This window comes from Cinclus cinclus, chromosome 9, assembly GCF_963662255.1.
Source record: "Cinclus cinclus chromosome 9, bCinCin1.1, whole genome shotgun sequence".
Classification (NCBI taxonomy): domain Eukaryota; kingdom Metazoa; phylum Chordata; class Aves; order Passeriformes; family Cinclidae; genus Cinclus; species Cinclus cinclus.
The window spans coordinates 18,935,012-18,955,782 of NC_085054.1; the positions used below are offsets into that span (position 1 = coordinate 18,935,012).

General features: G+C 40.6%; 1 protein-coding gene across 1 annotated transcript in view; it reads right to left on the reverse strand.

Annotated features, from left to right (window-relative positions):
- Positions 1-20,771, reverse strand: part of ADCY5 (adenylate cyclase 5) — a 199,309-nt gene that overhangs the window by 37,786 nt on the left and 140,752 nt on the right. Inside the window, exons 4-8 of the mRNA XM_062498190.1 lie at positions 16,554-16,665; positions 16,248-16,375; positions 12,511-12,669; positions 12,171-12,312; positions 3,513-3,653 (exon numbers count right to left, since the gene is read on the reverse strand). Of these exons, the coding sequence (XP_062354174.1) occupies positions 3,513-3,653; positions 12,171-12,312; positions 12,511-12,669; positions 16,248-16,375; positions 16,554-16,665 (682 nt within the window). The remainder of the gene's footprint in view (positions 1-3,512; positions 3,654-12,170; positions 12,313-12,510; positions 12,670-16,247; positions 16,376-16,553; positions 16,666-20,771) is intronic.

A 20,771-nucleotide genomic window follows, 5' to 3' on the forward strand; every position in this document is an offset into this window, starting at 1 on the left:
TGCCAGACTGTGGCAGGCTCTGTTCCTGCTCTGTACAGGCACTGAGTTGATGCTGTGCAGGTTCCCCTGCCTGCCTGGGGCAGCCCTTGAGCTGCTCCATGCCCCCAGGACCAGGGAGCAGGGCTCCAGCAGAGCTGCCAGCTCAGAGCAGGGCTCCTGACCCTCGCAGGGCATTTGTATCTGACCTTCCTCTGCACATTTACCAGCCTGTTCGGGGCAGTGGCTCCTCCAGCTAATGCAGGTCACGATCAGCAGTGTGCAACATTGATGTCTCCGGGCTGCTGCCTCCCTGGAGGCTCTGCAGGGCAAGAAAGGCCTTTGCTAAGCAATGGGAAGGGAAAAAGAAGGATTTGTGGTGCTCTGAAGAGAAGACCAGTGCACAAGGAAGACGCGGGGGCTGTTGGGCTGGATGGGATGAGCTGACGCAGTTGCAGCCCCAGTTAGCCAGGGTAGAAGTTGGAAAGTGACTCCCATTTTCCAGGACATTTTAGATTACCACCACATGGACATGTGTAGGATAATTTATCTTATTCGTATGTGCAAATGTCTGAAATAAACTTCTGTATGCACAAGGGAAAAACTTTAACTAGAAACATAGTGGAAAATCTGCTGGACCTGGTGCAGGTTAAGGTCCAAGCTGCAACATGGAGAGAAGCAGGGACCAAAGGGCTCCCCATGCCAGTGTCCACCCTGCCATTCCACACAAACCCCACCAGCTGCACTGCTGATGTGGCCAGACATGGCAGCACATTGAAATGCTGTGACAAAAAAGGATGGGGAGGAAAAGAAATAAAGGAATATAGGGCTACAATTGATGCTAATTCATCTCCTCCCAGACTGCTGCTAATATATCCCAAGAATAGAGACAGCTACCAGAGCCAGCATTCCCTGGAAAGAAAAATGGCCAAAATATTTCTGTTTTCTATTAAATATAACAGCGCCTTCCCAAAAATGCAATTCAGGGAAGTTTAATATTCTCTTTCATGGAATTGTAAGTAGAGCCACAAAAAAAAACCTGTCCTTTTTTTTTTTTTCCTGAAAATAGGGTTGTCTTTAAAATGCAAAATTTTTTACATTCGTGGCAAAACTCAGTGCACTTCATAACCATCTCTATTATTTCCTACACACAAATGTATTCATACCTACATATTAATATAATGGAACTGCACATCACTGCAATATTACCTGGCTCCTGCCTGAGGAATATCTTACAATTACCCTTATAAATACCTGTTTTGAAATTACAGAGCTAAGGAGCTCCAGGTCTTGAAGAGAAAGGCAATGTTGCACTGCCCACCTTTGGCATAATACTTAGACTAAACCAACCTTACATGTTCACAGCTTCCAAGAAGAAAAACAACATTTAGCAACATGCAAAAGGTCTGGGGAAAGGTGTGTGATGTGGAACAAAGAGTACAATTTCAGGAGGTTTGAGAGCTGCTGCTGCTTACCAAGATCAATGACATGTCATCCCAGAGGAGTACTGATAAAAGCCTCTGTAGTTCTGCTCCCCTTCTGTCTCTCTGTATTTTGTATTTCTAAGCAGGCAGTTTGCAGCCAGCGTGCACTTTGCATGCATTAAGCACAAACAGCATACATGTACCACAGTGTTAGAGATTACAGAGTACTGTGCAAAGCTGGGTGGTACAAAGAAATGCATATTTACATTAGAAGTTAACACAGAGAGAGTTGAGGCAGGAGATGGAGAAACTGGCCCTGTGTTCTAATCACTAAAATGTCCATCTAGCAGATAATAAAATGGGGAGGCCATGGGAAGCATGTTTGCATTTCACTAATGCATCTCAAACATAACAGATCTTTAAATCTGAAAATAACAGATTTTAAAAAATCAGTCCAAAAGAGCAACAAAAAATCTAGCTGAAAATAATACATCTGACTCAGGTTTCAGTTGGTTTTCAAGAAACAGCCTGATGCATGCAACATCAGCTTCTCAAAAGAGAGCTTAATCCAAGAGGCAGATTGAGTAGAAGAGACTTTCTGAGCTGCTGAATTTTCAAGAAGGTAAATAGCATTATAATGAAAGACCCAACATAAGGAAAAAAAAAAGTAAGTCTTTCCTATTACAAGTAAGGGGCAGTGAAGTTTTTAGGACTCAGCTTGGTATTTCAATAAATAATTATGTTTTTCCAACTGAACAACCAGCTAGACACGGCAAACTGTAATTAACACCAAGAAGCACAGTACCATTTGGCATGCATACACCTTGTTCTGAACTGGAGGCTTCAAGAACCCCTTAAAAGCTATTCAAAGAAACTTATAATTATGTGCTAGTGTGATTAATCTCTTCTAATAATGTCATGCCTATTGAGCACACCCTATTGAAAAGCCTACATAAAAATGCACAGTTCCACTGATCTGTATGCTCATGTCAGAAGCCCTCATTTGGAGATCTGAGAAATGACAGAAACATTACTATTACTATGGAGACTAAGAAATTTGCTTTAGCACTGTAAAATAATGTTAAGATTGAATAATATTAGCACCAACTATTAATAAATGTACCAGCATTTTTATAATTTCTCTATTTTTTATCTTTTATCTTTAAATGATACCATATGCAGTTTCTTATAGCCATGCTCAGTTTTTTAAACTGTGGGTTTGACTCTCATGTTCATAAATGTTTTTAAATACGTAAAGGTTTTGGTGACCTGGAGCAGACTACTGACAACAAAGCGAGTAACAAATAGACACTTTTAAATGTGCATGAAGGGTCAAAACAGCATAAATAAGGTTATAGAACAATCTGATTATGCATGCAATTATAGAGGTGCTAAATATTTCTATTATTATTAAAAATAGACACTATAATATGAACTATCTTCTTCTTCTTAATCTTTATTGAAGAAAACAAGGATATCATCTACACCTTTATGTAAAATAAGCCATACAAGTCCTCTCACTGCAATTGCGTTGTTAATTAGCTCTTGTTCATTTTAATTTAGAAAGACTGTGAAAGGTACAAGAAAGAAATGAAGATCCCTGCTACCTCAGGCCAATTAATCCATGTACTCAAGGATGTATTCTCCAGGATTAAACATGGCAGTGACATCCCTGGGGCCCCACGAGCACACAGCTTAGAGAGAACAGCACCTGGCTGTGACAATGCAAGCCAGAAACCGCTGCAGGTACTGAGCTAATAGAAATGTATGTCAGATGCCTCTTGAATGCTTGGGTTATGAAGCAGCTTTTGCAGATAATCACTTTTTCTCTCACAACCTGCATGAGTGTTCAGAATGTGGGACAAGTCAGACAAAAGAGCCTTCTTTGTGCCATTCTGCCTCCCTTCCCCTCTCAAACAACCTTGTGCCTCATCTCACAATCACTCACCTCCAGATGTACTGATTATTGTTATTTCTGGAGTCACGGTAGAATTTTCCACCCCCATTTGGAAAACGCCCTCGGGGCTATAAAAACCTTCAGACAAAGCAGGAGGGATATATAACACCATATTAAGAAGAAAATAAATTAATGTCCATAAAGCAAGGCATTACCATTCTCTTCATCTCCTTGGAGACCTGGTGACCTCCGAGGTGGTTGTAAAAGGGCCGATCAACTCCCCAGTGTGGGGGGTTATGGCTGATGGAATTGGCACGCTGCCGGTTCATCTTGGCTATCGTGGCTTTCTCGTCTTTCTGGAACACAAACCAGAGAGAAATGCATAATCAGTTTCCCAACCTTTACACGGCAGGCGTTCTCCAAGCATCTCTCACTTCTGATCTCTCACTCCAAAAGCTAGCTTTGCACCTTGAACTCTATGAAGCAGCCGCTGATCAGAAGCAGTCCCAGTCCACCATCTCCTCCTCTTATTTTTGAACACTTTAAATGATGCTCATGATTTTATTCCTTTACTTGTTCTGAACTACCACCATAACCTGTGTAAACATGGGGGACATTCCAAAAGGGAAACATCTGTTATCTTTATTAGCAAATTGAATCAAACTGAATAAACTCAGATAGAAAATTATATCTCCAAGCTGAGATACGACACAGAGGGTCCTCAAAAAGCAAAGGAACAGTTACATCTAGAAGAGAAACAACACACAGAGTGATTTGGTTGAAGAATAGGAGCCTCGAATCTCCTTGAAGCTATGGGAATACAGGACACCTTTCTCCATAGACAGAAGCAAATAATTTTCCACACTTGCAAGACCATATTCCCAGAATGCTAAGGAAAGCATGTAAATCTTGCAAACAACTGTGTATGTGTTAAAGGTAATGTAATTGCAGAGTGTGACAAAATGGTCTTCCCAACTCTAATGCTAGCTTCCAATTTGACATTGACACTAATTCTCCTGAAGTTTGGACAAAGTCTTTGATTTTGTAATCAAGGCTTTGACTCTTGGGTGCAACAGGATCTTACTGTGAGACCTATCAGACAGGTTTCATTCAAGCTTAGTGCCAGTTCCAAGTGCACAGAAGTGCAGCATGTAACTAGGCTCAACAACAGGCAGATTAGTTCCTTATTTTGAATATAGTCTCTAGCCAAAAAGAAAGGCAGGTTTCCATGTGGAATGTGTTCTGTGGACAGAAGTCCCTCTAGCTGCACTGCAGACTAGCTCAGGGAGGATTGTGTGATTTACCTGTACTGCCTCAGAAGGCAGAGGGGTGCCAATTATTATATCCTTGCTTAATACAAACTCTGAAGAGCTTGAAAATTCAGAAGGTAAGGATCACTGTTTATTATCTGAGAGATTTAACTTTTTCCCAAGAGAATTGGTGCTTCAATGACATTAGAGAAAAAAACAGACTTAATAGTTAATTTTGGATTTCCAGACAACTGAGTTATTTAAAAAGAAAGCCTCCATTGCTTTCAGCTCTAGATTTATGGTTCAAGTGTTATTTGACAATACAAGTAGGTCCACTGCTTTTCTTGCCTGGAGTCTGCATTCCATACCTATTTATTTTGATTCCCCACTATTCAGTGTAACTTGTACCTCTCAGGAGTTTGCAAAATACCTGGTGTTATCTCCATGGTAACCACAGAGTTAAATGTCAAGTGTTGTGCTGCCTTAAATTAGGGTTTTTAAAAAGAAATTTAAAAAGGCTTGCTGAAATTCAGTGCTGGAGGAAGCTACCTGATTGACAAGCATGGGAAATCATCTCTCTCCTTGCATGGAAGAGACAGCTACAATGACATTTCCCTTGAGACCACAGCTCACCACGTGGGCACCAAACATCGCTGAGCACGTGGGGCTGCAGCTTCATGGCCATGGGGCCACCTGTGACAGGAGCCTGTGCCCCACAGCCAGCTGGCCCCTGACAGTGAGCAGCAGTGGTCCAGCAGCTCCAGGGTGCCAGCAAAGCCCTTCACCCAGCCAGGATGACAAGTGTGTAGGTTCATGAGGAAAGCCTGTGGGAGCAGACCTCAGGGAGCCGTCAGCTCCCCGGGATGACTGTCAGGGGGACCACAGGTGCTCCTGCATGGATGCCCCCAGGACAGCAAGCGCCTCCCACATCACCTCTTCCCCACCACTGGCTCATCTGCAATGGCTGGCAATTCCAGCCCTTGGCACCAGCTGAGTTTCACATGAGCAACCATGAGAGCCACTGGATAACCTCCAGGAGAGACATCTTTTAAATGTTTCTAAAAATACGTTAATGTGATGAAGTCTTGATATCCAGATTTGAGTTGATTTGAGGTTTTTGGGATTCTTTTAAGACTTGGTGTCTTTATACTCTTTGCCATCATTTGTAATACTTTCTTGTGACTTTTTCAGTTATGCAATCTTTTTCATAGTTATGCTTCTTTCTTTTATGATGTGATGCCAGAAAACTGGTAGGAAATACAGTTTTATTATCTCCAAGCAAATAGATATTGCTTTTCAATAACAGAACTGACACTGTCAATCCATTTTATTCCAGCTAAGGTGAGGGTTTTCAACCAAATGGAATAAAAAAACCCAGATGTTGAAACTAGTTCTGGGGACCCATAAAAGCAAAGCTATGTGGTTACTTTACAAATGCCATTACATCAACAGATGATAAAAGTGATACACTGCAGGTTTTCACCCCATGACTTAGCAAATTTGGTTAGAATTTGAGGAAAGCTTTAATGCCAGAGTCCATGAAGACGTACTACCCCTCTCAGCCCATGAGTGATCCTCGTACCTGCTCCAAGTTCTAGTGAGTCTGAAGCATTGCTTGACAAATATGAAGGAAATAAAAGACCTCATACATATTTATTGACACATCTGGATTGAGGTAAGGACAGGACAAATGGGTAAATGTGTAGTTCTGAGATTGTTTCTAACCATGAGGTCAGGTGCCATAAATTTTTCATGGCTTCATTAGCTCTGGCAGTATTTCCCCCCCACCTCTTGTAGGAAGTTTCCACTGGATTGTGGACTATGTTTCAGCAATATTTCCAATCAGATTAAAACACATATATAAAAGCACCATGCACTTTTGCTTTTCCACATTACATAATGTAATGTTCTACTATGTCATCTTGAACAATAGGACTTTGCTGTTAACATCAACGCTTATTAAAGAAAAAAATAAAACCTGTGCTTTAAAAACTTGAGATAGTTTATTTTCTGCAAAAATCACTTGTTCAGTGAGTGATGAAAATAACAAGTTCTAAATTCTAAAAATGAAGCATTAGATGGGTCACAGCTCCTCTGTGGAAACTTATGAGGATGCCTCCTCTGTCTCTTCCTGGCTAAGTGACAGCATAAGGACAACTTGCACACAAGGCTGCCTAAGGCATAACAAGATTGGAAAAGAAGAATAAAAAAGAGAAGTGGTGATACCTTTCAGTCCTACTCATTACAGGTACTACCAGCAAGAGAAGAAGGTGCAAAAATTTCTGACAGCAATGACTTTTTCAGATTTTAGGTGGCTAAACTCCAGAAAGCTGTTGTGGGAACTTTTCAAATCTGGACTCACAAAGAGACTGTAAATCTGTTTCCCAGGGGTTTTATTGTGTTCCCATCACCAGTTCCCACACACTGAGCTACAGTAATGCTACAGCAAAACTGCAGAAAAAAAGAAGGCTTTCTTGTAATTATCAACTGAATAAAGAATACATGTTACTTCTTTAGTGTGTGTGTGTGATAGGATTTTCCAACATATTGATCACTATCAGTGCAACAGTGAAATCTGATCCTGGATCAGCCATATCATATTTATCTACACATTATTCTTTAAATTTTCTTGAAGGCCTTCTGACATGTGTGTGATGTTTCTGGTAGTGTTACGTGCTCCAAACCACTGCCTTCATAAATCTACATGAGTGGAACCCTGCTGAGCTCTGATAAAAAGTGTTAAATTGAGGAATCATCACATTAGATTGATTATGTTTTAGGAGAGTCACATGCTCAACATTTAAAGGACCATTTTGTTTCTTCAGCTGGACGGAATTCCAGGGCGCTATTTAGAAAAGAATGAGAATTGTTTTTCTAGGAGTTATAGCCAAAGTTTTGTTGAGCTGTTTCAAGGCCACCATCAACAATCCTTTCTGAAACTGGTGTGTACCTGCTATTGTTAAAAGAAACACCCAAGTGCAATCAATTGAAAGACATAAGAAAAAATAAACATTTTTTCTCTTTGCAGACTTTGTGCACTCAGCACAGCGAGTTTGGTCAGCAGTATTGCTCATCTGTTTGCAAGCACATTTTGTTTCTAGTCGTGTTCAAAGCAAAACATTCCCCTAGATTTCTGACAGTGTTGAAGATGATAAAACTAGCTGTAAAACTAAGTGCTGTTAAAATCTTATTCACCTTAAGGGCTGTTTTCCAATCCTCCAAACACACACTTTTCCATCCTCTCAGAGTAAAGCTTTGATGTGCTGTGAAGAGTAGTTGTGATGGTTCTGCAAATTAGTGCAGCACCTGATCTCAGAGAGCAGAAAGTGAGGAACAACCACCAAGTGACATACTCCTGTACAAACACCAGAAACTTGGGCAGCACAGGAACTGGGAATAATTAAACAGAGTACTGTAAGAATATCAGGGAAGTGATAAGATAGCAATAATGACTGAGACAAATGTTTTGAATACGATTCAGAAGGGCAGATACAAAGGTTGTGAAGGTGGAGGACCAGAGTTATGCAATATGAATGCTACAGTCTGCAGGGTAAGCTAAAAAAGCCCCATGTAACATGGATAAAACAAAACTACTCTGTAGAAGGGTAATGACATTGTTGTGCAAGCCATTGCAATGAGTAGGGGTTAAGTTTGGGAATCACTAAAATGTGGGGAACAGTTGTAGTAATGGTAGCTGATAAATGGCTGTTTATCTGGAAATACAGACTTTCAGGTAAAGAATGAAGCCAGTAAGGAAGAAAGGCAAAGATCTCCTTGGAGAATTCCTGTATTTCTATCATGGTAATGCATTAAATCCATTAGAAACACATACCCAAATGACTGCGAAAATTAACTGGATAAAACCTGCAGTTACCCTGTGTAAATCACCCTATACCATGCAAGGATAACAGGAACTTAAAATTCTTCTTTATTCTAGAAGGAGCAGATTGTTTTTTTCCAGGTAATCACTACTGCCACAGTAGAGGCAAAAGGGAAGAAGGCTCATAAGCATAGGGTTATAAATGGAAAGCATTGAATCATAGAATCATTTAGGTTGCATTTAGGATCATTAAATACAACTGTAGACACAACACTGCCAAGTCCCACAAAACCATGTCTGGAAGCAAAACTTGAAGTGTGATGTGCTGAAGTCAGAAAGACAACCTCCGTTCCAGATCTGTGGAAAACTGCCAAATTCCATTTCAGTTCTGGTAACAGATATTTTTAATAACTATTTAGTCAGTGATCATGACACAGAGCTTGTAGAGCAGCAAATGCTTGGTTTGGATTAACAACCTTGAATACAAGTTTTTCTAATGAGAAAAAATGCAGTAGCTGTCACTGGCTTTGTTTCTTCCGTAGAGCATTTGACATTGCTGTGCTGGAGAGCAAGGGCTAAGACAGGTGGGGAATATGAAGCTGGGAAATGGCAAGAGACAATGTTGAATAAGGAAGTATTACTCTGGATGAAAGTTACTAGCAGAGTTACTTAGTTTCTGCTCCCAGGGCAGATTTGGTTGAATTTTTTCTTATCTTACCTGGCAGCAAGTGGGCAATGACAGATTTGGCTAACAAAGGTATATTTGATAGGAAGGAAAGGAGTATTAGCACCCAACATTTGAGGACTAACATAGTAGAAATAGAACTTGAGACATTCAAGTGTACAAAACGCATGATCATTTCCTTAGGGATCACAAACAGAAACGTCATTTCATTATCAGGAATCACATTAGTTCATCACGGTATAAGTAAAAGACACTGAGATAATCCAACTTTGCAAAAGGTAAAGGTTTCCTTTGATGAGAAAGAAAATATCAAAGCTTGTGCTTGTCTCTTCTTTGTTGTGTGAAGACATTAGAAGAGTCTGTCTCAGGAGAAAAAAAGGAGAGGGAGTAGGGATCCAACTGCTGACAGACAGCAGAAAACCAGAGCAACTAGGTTTTAGAGTAGCCCTGTGCTAGCACTAACGGGAGCAAATAAACCACAGCAAAAGATTAAACAGATCTTTATGGCAGAACCTGCTGATTTCATCTCTTTATATGCTTCAAAGGGAAATGCTCACCCATGAGGGGAGCAGAATCACAGGACAGGGCAAACAGAAAGGTGAAAGCAGATCTGGAGGTAAAGATGAGGAGAAAAAAATCCAAAAAGACTGGACTTCAGAACTTTGCATTTTGTTCTCTTTTAAGAAAAAACAACTCTTCTGTGTCAGACAGAAAACAAGGACTACATTTTCAGGTCTAGTAATATTATTATAGACTGAGGGAGCAGAATCTACCTTTTTTCCCTCCTCAAACTGCACTGGCTATATTCCAATTAATAGCATTTTAAAAAAGTATAAAGAAAAAAATGTAAAGAATAAGCTATTTTTTAGTTCCTGGAACAAAAATATTAGATAGATGTTCCTCCTACTTACTCTGAAAACCTGAAACTGAAAACCTGAAATGGGAAACCTGGCTAAATACATCACAAGAAGTCATTAAAAGCAAGCAGAAATGAAAGGAAAAAGTAAAGTACCAGAACTTTGCCAACCATTGGGCAAAAAGTACAAGACTGACTGAATTGACAATGGGCAAAAGCTTTTCTCAACTTCTGATCTTCAGGTTAGGTGAAAATGAGATTCTGTACAGGGAGAGAACTTTAAACACCTGGACAGGTTGTCAAGAGAAACAGTGGATGTCCCATCCCTAGAAGTGTCCAAGGTCAGGCTGGATGGGGCTTTGAGCAACCTGGTCTAATGGAAGGTGTCCTTGCCCTGACAGGGGGGTTGGGAGAAGATGATCTTTAAGGTCCTTTCCAATCCAAAGCTTCCAATGATTCTATGAAACTATTCACAAAGAGAAAAAAAATAACTAGGAGAGCAAAAAGGTTGCAGCAGTATGGGCAAACAAGAAACTCCTCAAACTCCAAACACCTAATACCCATAACTCTGGGTAGCTGTTTTTTAATGTTTCAGTTTAGCCCAATAATTACATAAGTCAAGCAAATATCCCAATTTTTAGGTACTCTGGGACACAGCTCACTACAGCAACATTATAGCAGTGTTCAGAGACTTCAGCTAAGGGCTACACTATGTAACAGAGCTGCAATAAATACATATAAAGCAGTTAAAGAATTCACATTTTATTTTCCTATGGCAAATCGAGGCATAAAGATGCAAGTTCCTCTGGAATGGAATCCACATCTTTTGTGAGTCTCTGTCCAATCTCCTACTCAAAATACACCCCATGTTCAGAAATGAAGTCAGGTGCCAAGCACTCTGAAGTCACTGTTTCTGAGGTTTTTTTGTCTACACTTGCAAGCAGCAGAATCCTGATCTTCTCTCTTCATCTTCTCTCCAGAGAAACTTTTGGTTCTCCACAAGAACATGCAGACAACCTAGTGACTGCATGACTTAAGAAGTCAGTATAGGTTCTCCACTCTAGGAGATGAGGTCTGACCACAAGGGTATTTTGGCTTATATTCTTAAATCTGCCCAGCAAAGAGGAAGTGATTTAGATACCTAAAACATCAGCTGGCTCATTGACAGCCAGTGATGCTCAGGAACAATAATCTTGCACTGCAAGTTCTAATCCTCTTTTGAAGATTGGCAATTGTTAATGAGATTTATTTTATGAGCAGATAGAGACCAAAACATCAGCTTCTCTCTTTAGCAGATGATAAGGGATTTTCTTGTAGATCTTTACACAATATCCATTAAGGAGATTTAAGACTTCCATTCTCTCAGGAAAAGAGGCAATGGTAGCAAAGTCTTTCTGTAAAGGTGTTGGTTATTCAAATCAACCACACTGTCGCAACATGTCACAAACACTAATTCACTTAATGTCATGGCAGTCATATTTACAGATGTCGGAAGGTTTCGTTGGTTTTAGATTCAGAAACATATGAAATTATTTTCAATTCAGGCCAATCTGCATATACTTGCCCATACTGTAAATAGCAAAGTAGGGGCTACAGTGCAGAAATTACTATGAGAAGTATTATTGGCTATGTTCAACTAGATCAAAAAAGATCCTTATCTAGTATTTCAGTCTACCATTTTAAAAAAGAATACAAACTAGTGATATCAGCAGTGTCACCAAAAGATTTTTCATCTGAAGTCCACTTGAGTTTGATTTGATTCAAGTTCAAGTCAGTACCCTCATAGCCTTATTTTGTGCAGCCTGACCCATGTCACAGTTGGTATGATCTCATCTTACTGTCACAATGATGATAGATCATTACAGTGGACCAATTTTTCTCATCTTCAGAAAGAGAGGCTGAAAAGAAATGATAGGAACTGCTCTAATCTTTATGTTCATTCATCTGGTGAGCAAGCAGACAAAATCACCTCTGTAATCTGACAAAGAAAATATCTTTGTGGTTTTAATCTATTCCTTTAAGTACTTCTAAAAATATATATATCTGTATTAACAACATTTTCCAATATGATTTTGAAAACAAGTGAGGAAAATTTCTTTGAAAGAATTAGAAAGAGCTTGATGCAGACACATTTGTAGATGGTGGCTATTCCCTTCTACATACATAAAAGTTCAGGAAGAGGAGAGAGGAACAGGATTTTTTGTCACCAAGAGATCAAGTTATTAAAGGTACCTAAACCTGCATTATTTTGTTTGGTCTTACCCGCTTCTGGCTGCACCTCACAATCAGGAAGGTCTCAATGCTGTGCTCTTTCAGGTAAGCGTTGCGCTCCCCTCCGAAGCCCAGCTCCACCTCGTAGTCTCCATTGAGATAGTTCAGGGTTGCTTTTGTTATGTGGATGCGCCTTGAATGAGAAAAAAGAAAAGCAAGTTTTATAGACTCTGAAAGGTGATCACCAAAAAAGCCAGGTCCTGTCAGGGATGGGTTCCATGTACTGGAACTAACAAGAAATAAACCCAATTGATTTAGTAAAGACAGTACTCTTACACATTAATTTGGGAGTTTCATGGATTAACACAACAGCTTTGATGAAGCAACTTACCCAGCTTTGCCCCCTGCTTCCATGTGGTTGGCTAATGTGACATCATTGGACCACACATCAAACTGCCACTTCCTAAGGCCCAAGACCCCGCAGTGAACTCTCCCACTGTGGATTCCGACCCTCATGTTGACATTCACGCCCGTAACCTCACGGACCAGTCTGAAAAGAGACGTGGGGGACAAGGCCCATTACCAACAACTGAATGGTTGCAGTCCGTGGCACAAGCTTGCATCCAGAACACAAAAATCCATAACGATCCATAAATTATTCACAGATACACATGGTGCAGCTCATCCACAGGAAAACTGAACAAAACTGGACGAGCTGTACTGCTCTTGGATGGCCAGGCTGGCCAAGAAGAGCCCTAATCAGAACGTGGAGCTCTTGGAGTAAATCCATGTACACTGAACTCAGGATCAAGTTGAGAACTCATAAAAAATTATCTCTGGGGCAGTAAAAGGATTAAAGTTCTGGTCTCTGGTTTCCATACCAAAGCTGGACATAACCTGCCAGCACTCAGCCTCATTAAGAGTAATGACATGTTGCAAAGAGAAAAAGGAAATGATTTCAGAGATCTTAATTTGTCTGTATGGCACCAAGCATCAACTCTTCCACAGATGAAATATGATATGTGTGTGAAATACCCCACTGAAGCTGGAAAGCTTGAACTGGCCTTAAAGCAGCAAAACCAGAGAACCACACATCTATTGCAGTCACTCCAAAGAGGCAGCTACAAATACTCAAGTTCTGAATGTAATGAGCTTTTGGATGCTCTGCTTACTCCCTAAAAGACTGCTGGAATACTTTGTGGGTTTTCCCCTTTAGGGTAAAAGTTAATTTCAAGAACTGTTCACATGAGAAATACATTTAGGAGTGTGGGTATGAAAAAGTCTTGATGAGGCCTTCAGAACAACTCTGCTTCTCGTTATCGCTAATTCATCATTCCCAGAACGTCCATGCTTCACAGGCAAATTCACCTACATCACATACCACTGTCCCTTCCTTTGAGTTGTAAGTTCCTTGCAGCAAGGAGGACTTTATACCTATCAGATTTCAATTTCTTCAGTTTTCAGCTTCATCCAGTCCTTTCTAGATAACATCATCTGGATAGGTAAATCCTTCCAACTCCCTAACATCAACACAGTCCTAATATTTATGCTTTAGTTATTAATGAAATTGCATGAATAAAGATAGACCAGTTCAGGACTCCAGTTCAGTCCTAACAGTGCAATATATCCCTTAAAACAGTGTCCAAGATGAATTCTTGTTGAAACAGTTCCTATCCTCTTTGAGTTGCTTGCTCTTTATGATCCCTATCTTTGTTTCACTACCTACTCACTGAAGTGACATTCATTAGTTTTATTAACAAGTTGCAGAAATTGTCTAGCAGGTAAAGGAAGCTGATATGGGTAAGGTGTTACAGGCTTATGAACTGAAAGAGCTCCAACCACAACACTCAAGAAAGGAACTGGAACTGGAGTAATAAAAATGTAGCTGCACCCATAAACCTGATAGGAACAAACCAGCTACAGTTCCTTCCTCCACTGGGTGCTGCAACCCCTCCTGCATACCCTGCCAAGCCATGCTACTGACACAAGACCAGGGAACTTTTCTCTGTAGAATCATTGATGAGCAGATGACTTTGTCCAGGCTTTGCAACAAACAAATAAGTCTGGTTATTCTTTATAGACAAATGAAATATCCTTTGTTACCTTCCCTTTTTTCCAGCTCATTTATACCAGCAGTACAGTGAATACAGTTTTCTTGAAGTCTTTCCTATTTGGGGTAACATTTCCTGTTATTAGACACAGATTAAATCAGTTTATGGGCAGGGCCCAGTGCTGGTGAAGTCTGCAATCAAATATTCAATAGTTATTTGTTACCTGCAATCAAATGTTCAGTAGCTATTGGTTACCTTAATTGTGAAATCTCTTACCTTGATTCTTAGGGGAGGAGGAGGGAAGAGGGAGAGCAGAGGTAGTGAGAACAGAGTCACCTTCCAGATTTATTAAGAGATAAGATTGTTAAATGCATTCATTATACAGTGAGTGGGAAACAAGTTTTAAAGCTTGCTGAAGAGCTATTTGTAAACAAACACTGAGTGCACCTCAGCTCTGTGTTTATTCCAAGGAAGGTGGGTTGCAGTTAATCAATGAAGTCTAGACTTACTGGTGTTATTCAGCCTTATGGGAAATTACATAGCAACACTGAAGACCTCTGGATTTCACCAGGCCAACAACTGGGCAATGAACACAGTATTCTGCAGGGCTGGTGGCTGAGGATTGCTGTTCTTGTGTTGGACAAGACCCTTTGTCACCTGCTACATAATTGTATCTTACATGGAAAAAATGGCTTTCTTTCAAGGGCTATTGGAAACTAGTTACTTGCAAATCCTCTTACACATTGATACAAACCCCAAAAGGAGATTGGTGCAAGGCAATGGATTTTAAAACCAGGAAAGAAAAGTTAGAAAATCCTGACAGTATATACTGTATACAAAGCAAGGGAATGCTGTTGCATACTGTGCTTTGAATGGGGTTTCCTGGGTGAAAACACTGCTTTTCACCCTGCGTATTTGTGTTATGAGAATGAGATTGAAAACTCTGGGGGTGTATTGCTGTCCTTGCAGAAATTCAAATTGTTAAGGATATACGGTACCAAGTTCAGCAAGGAGGTATCTCTAGATTTTATCAAGCTGAAGTGGAAACTCCATCAATTTACTGTATGAAATAAGAGAACAGCTGAGAGATCTTCTACTTCTCTGTTCATACCATTAATACTTCAGAAGATGCTTACAGAAAATAAAAATAAACAAAAGAAAAAGGAAAGAGCAAGAGAGTCTGTGCAGCAGGGATGGTGTAGATATCAAGGTCAGCTCAGTTACCATCCAAAACTGAACTTTGCACCTAAACTTGCATACACTCAAGATGACCAAATAAATCTTCCTTCCCTGAACTCTGGAAGAATTGGCCTGTGAAAGCACATGTACAATGCAAAGAATACTCAACACTGTCTGTAATCCTCCAACTAATAAAACTAGATACAGGTCTCCTATTTGTTACCCGCTAAAGACAGGTATGGTCTGGACTAACACTGCTGCTAATCTGACCTCAGGAGAAGGCAAAGCATCACCACAGGTTTGAAAAGAAAAAAATAAAATTGGGGAAGTAAATAGAAATAAAGGGAGAAGACCATGAATCTGTCCCAGTCTGTGCCAGAGCAACTTCATGCTTTATTTCAGTAATTAATTTAACTAAAGTAAGAAAGCCTTGAATCTGACCCTTTTGGCATAGGGAAAGAGAGAGGATTTGTTGAACTAGACAAGACAGACCTTAGCAGAGCAATATTAAGGTGAGTAAAAAGCTGGTTTGAAGAGACATAAATGAATAGTGACTGAAACTTAATGAAGTTATTATTAACACTCTGAATTCACAATTCTGCAATTCACTGGAATCATCCTTTGGCAATGAGACTTCCAGTAATTACAGTAACCTTTGCCTTTTTTTCATTAAGAGACTGAGCTCTGATATCTACATGACTGTATGGACACAAGTGTCTGTTCTGCTGCTGTCAAACCTTAGCAGCATTTTGTTTTTTTGTTCCAGCTGGTTTCCCCATTTTGCTGGCCAGAGTTCCCTGGTTTTGTTACCTTGCTCCTACTATTAGGAAGAGCTAATAGGAAAATCAAATCAAATTGCATTTGTTTTATGCTTCTCTATGGGGAATATGCTACTTACGAGATGGCCTCTATCATATCCATTCCCATTTCAACACAGCAGTGTGCATGGTCAGCTCTTGCTTCTGGCAACCCAGACACACAGTAATAGCAATCACCCAGGATCTTGATCCGTAAACAGTGGTTCTCCTAAAAAAAAGATTAGAATAATAAAGGAGAAAGAAGTATTCAGCTTATGTTCATGCTTGCAATAGTTTGCCTTTTAGGGCAGTGAATATCTAAGAAATCCAGTGAACCAGCACAATATGTCATTCTTGCAACAGGAGAATAAAAACAAGGGGAAACAAAATTATAATAGAAAACTTACAGCTGCAAGCTTATCAAATCTGGCAAAGAGCTCGTTCAGCGTCATGACCAGCTCCTGAGCAGTGCACTGGGAGGCCAGACTGGTGAAACCCTCTATGTCTGCAAACAGGATGCTTGGGAAAAGGGAGGGGGGAAAAGAAAGTGTTACAAAATTCGTTGCTGATATTTGTGTAAGTGTAAATTCTATGGTAGAGATCTGGGATGGGAAAGCAGATAGGGGTGTCCCAGCCCTAGAGCAACAAGGAGATGAACAACTTAATGGCACCTTATGATACAGCCCCTATCCCACCCACACCACCCAGGAACTCCTCTCAGCAAGGCTGCAAGCACAAAATGAACCATGTGTTGCTAAATGACAATTGCAGACCTTGCCAGCTGAGGCCAAATGTAATATAAGGACATCCATCACATCACACGTCCACCCAGGATGGACAGGGAAAGCCCTGTGAAAGCAGCCTGGACTGTTTTGAAAGCAAAATTATTTGAATCACAAGTATTATTAATGACTCTTTGATTTCAGTGAATCAATATTAATGTTGTACTGCAAGGCCAGCAGTGGGTTGTGGGATTTTTTTTTTTTTAAGCTGCACAAAGATTCTATCTCATTGATAATTATAACATGGAAAATACTGACTTGCAATCAAACCCAGCCATTAGGGCAAATTTAAAACTACTCAGTAAAACAATCAGCAGACTTCATCTGTATAGACCTAAGATAAAATGTAGATATGCACACACATTTATATAAATAGAAAATTCAAAAGCTCTACTTGTATATGGGGAGATTTATCCAGTAGTTGATTTGTTCTTTGAAGTTGATTATTGCCATCAAGAGGTACTTGGAAAAGAAATTAAAAGTCTAAATAACAACCACTTTGTAATTGTTTCTTCTTGGTAAAATAAAACTTCAACATGTTTTAGGCAAATTGCAGAGGTATGCTTTCAGTTGGAATTCCCTGCATTGCCTTCAGTCAGAAAGCAAAACCAACAAAAATATTTTCACAAGCATTTTTTGCAAAAATCCCAAAACACATTTCAATTTTGGCATGCTTTTAATATTTTCCTTCTACATTTCAGCTCCAATAAATCACCAACCAAACATATTGCATTAAATACTTCTTTGTTAGTCATGCTGATTCTAAAATGTACAAGAAAAAAACAAGACAGGAATGCAGGGATGTCTGAATCAAAATATACTTTGCCATTTTTTAAACACTTGAGAAAACACACAAAATAAATCAAGATTCCACATGTTTACAAATAAAAGTAAACCTCCTGAAGAAACATACTTGAAATCAAATGAAAGCTTAGACAAGTCTGCACTACTCATACTCAATTTAAGTATGTGCTAATATGTAACGTACAAATGGGAAATGTCTCCAGTTCTGGTGGCAGTAACAAAATTTGTCTTCTTGCAAGAACATTCCTCTTCCAACATGGGGCAAATTGCAAATTACTCATTTTTTAACATGTTCACACTCTGCTTGTGGGCATGTTGCAATGGCCTTGTGTTAGAACAGGAGAAATCAAGATCAGCTGCTACTCTGATGTTCAGATATCAATAGGTGTATCTGCAAACACTACACAGGAAGGCCCTGAGCCTTATCCTTGTGCCTAATAAACATGGATAAATGACTGAGGTTGCTCCCTCCATTCCCCATTACTATTATGCTAGATAAATGGATCAGACATTTCTAGAAGTGAAATGGTGGCAATATTTTCAACCCCACAAATGAAGCAACCGGCAGAGACCTATGGAGCTGTTCTACACACAGATGTGCCAGCTAACCAAGCACCTGAGTACACTGCAGCCAGCCAGCTATGTGACCTGCTCTGCCACCAAACAGCTACACTACTGAGCTATCAGAAGACACTCTCTGGGACACATGTGCTACAGGGAATGGGAAACCTCATCAGGGTACAGAAAGGACTGCATGTGAAATGGCAGAGGACAGAGCAGGTATGTGGGAACTGAAGATGGAGAGGACAGACACACGCCTGTGTCAGGCGACTGGAGAAAGAACAGGATGCAAGAGTCAAAGAAAATGGTCCCTGAGAACAGGAGCCCAGCCTGAAGCCTCTGTCCTCTGCTCTCAGCAAGGAACTCTGAGAGCCAATAAACCACATTTTACTCCTCTGCCTAATCTGTCCTGTCCACATGTTCCTGATAGCACTGCAGCTCCAGCAGCAGAGACACCAGCCAGGTGTCTCAGTCCCAACCCTGCTAATGACACACAAGGGAGGAACGGGGACTGAGGAACTTCTGCTCCTTCTGTTATTAGCCCTTGTAACCCTTAAATGCAGCCTGCTCCCTGTAAAGTACCCAACAATATAGAAGTGACTAGGAAAAGAGATGTCTCTTAGAGTAGCTATCAGGACATGATCCTCATCCTGTACTTAGTCAAAGCTGGTATTTGAAAATGAAGCCTGCTATATCTATGTCTTTACAACACGCACAGTGAGATTCTGAAGCACCTCCAGACCCTGCCAGTGCATCTTACCCAGACCAGCAGTCTTAGAGATCAAACACACAGCTTCCCACTACCCTTAACTCCTCACTCCACACTTCACTCTTTCATGTCAGACTACCCTTAGCCATTAAAAGATTTTATTAAAGGACCGTGGTGTTGGTGATTGTGATGAAGGGCCCATCTCACACCAACAATTTATCAGTCTTCAGAGGTCATGCCATTTCCTTGCTGGTGGGAGGACAATGCCAGTAACAGGCCTCCCTTGTGCCAAAATGTGCAGTAAATGACAGTGGTCAACAAAAGGTCAAATGAAACAAATATTTTAGCTATGAAATATCATGGGATAAGTAAGGCAGTGGTTTAGCAGTACTATTAGCTGAAGCCGATTAGAAGGGATTGACCACACAATCTGCAGCCTGGGCATCAGCAACTATTATCAGGCCTGAGTCCCAGTCCCTTCATCTGGGAAGCTACTGCTTTGTGGGAAAAAACGGTTTAGCATGTAATTAAAATGTTGTAATGGTTTCAGAGCTCTTGATATATTTTCCACTCCATCACTGTCTTCAGATTTACCATCTGATTGGGTTTTGTCCAGCAGTAACCAGGGTTGACCTCAAAAAATACAGAAAATGGTTTATTTCTGGGAAAGACAGAGAAGAAAAGAGGAGTTATCATTAATTTTATATGTCTTTTAAAATTCTTTCTGTTTTATTTTGGTTGAAAAGTACCACAAATTGTGTTTTATGGTAGAGGTGAATACTTTCCTAAGCTCCTATTTCAGTTCCTATTTCCAGCAAGGACTGGCTCAAGATTTCATATCTATACATGGCAAGCTCAGTTTTGTGCCTGTTGCCCTATGTGGCTCATGACAGGAAAAAAAGATGAAAAAGAGCCTGATGGCAGATCCTGCCATACTCCTCTCTCCTTAATGACCAGCCTGATGATACTTGCCTGGTCTCACCCAAGCCCCAGGCAGGGGAACAGGAAAGTGGATACATGGGGTGTGGGCAACACCCCATAGCTGCTGGCTCCTATAGATTCCACCATGTCTGAAGGGCAGCACAGGGCAGGTTGGGCTCATAGCTCAAGCTGCTGCTGCCACTGGAATGCCAGCCTCTGCCTGAGCTTGGCTCTTCCCAAAACTAGCAGGACACAGTGGACTGCAAGGCCTCCATGAGCAGGATGTCTGGGTTCTTTGTGCACAGAGCTTCAGAGAGCTGCAAAGGCAGACTGAGCTGAAATGGAGGGAGGCACAGCTAGAGTGCAGAGAAAAGAGGAGAAAATTCCCAACGTGCTGAGTTCAGCTTTCCTATTTTGTGGTCTGTGATGCATTCATACAACAGTTAAGATACACCTGGACAAGCAGCTCTGGAACCAGCAGGAGCCTCAGTGCAATCTCCCGGAGATGAGCTCAGGTCCATCCCACCGCACCTGAAGTCCTACACTGCAGGTCCTTTAAAACTATCTCCTGTAAGTCAGGAGATTCTTGCACTACTGATGTACCCTGAGGCAGAGGCATCAAAGGATTTTTGGGATGGCAAAAGATGGCAAAGGAGAACTTTCTTTGCAAGTGTGCAGGAAGGGAAGAGATTTGGCAGGAAGCAAAGAACATAAGGAATAAGAAGAGCTAAGGACAAGGTGGGAAGCAGGAAACCACGAGACATTTAAAAACACACACATCTACAAAGGATGAGTTTGAAGTGCAGACTTAAATGTCTGAAGCTAATACAGTTATCAAACGAGGGACA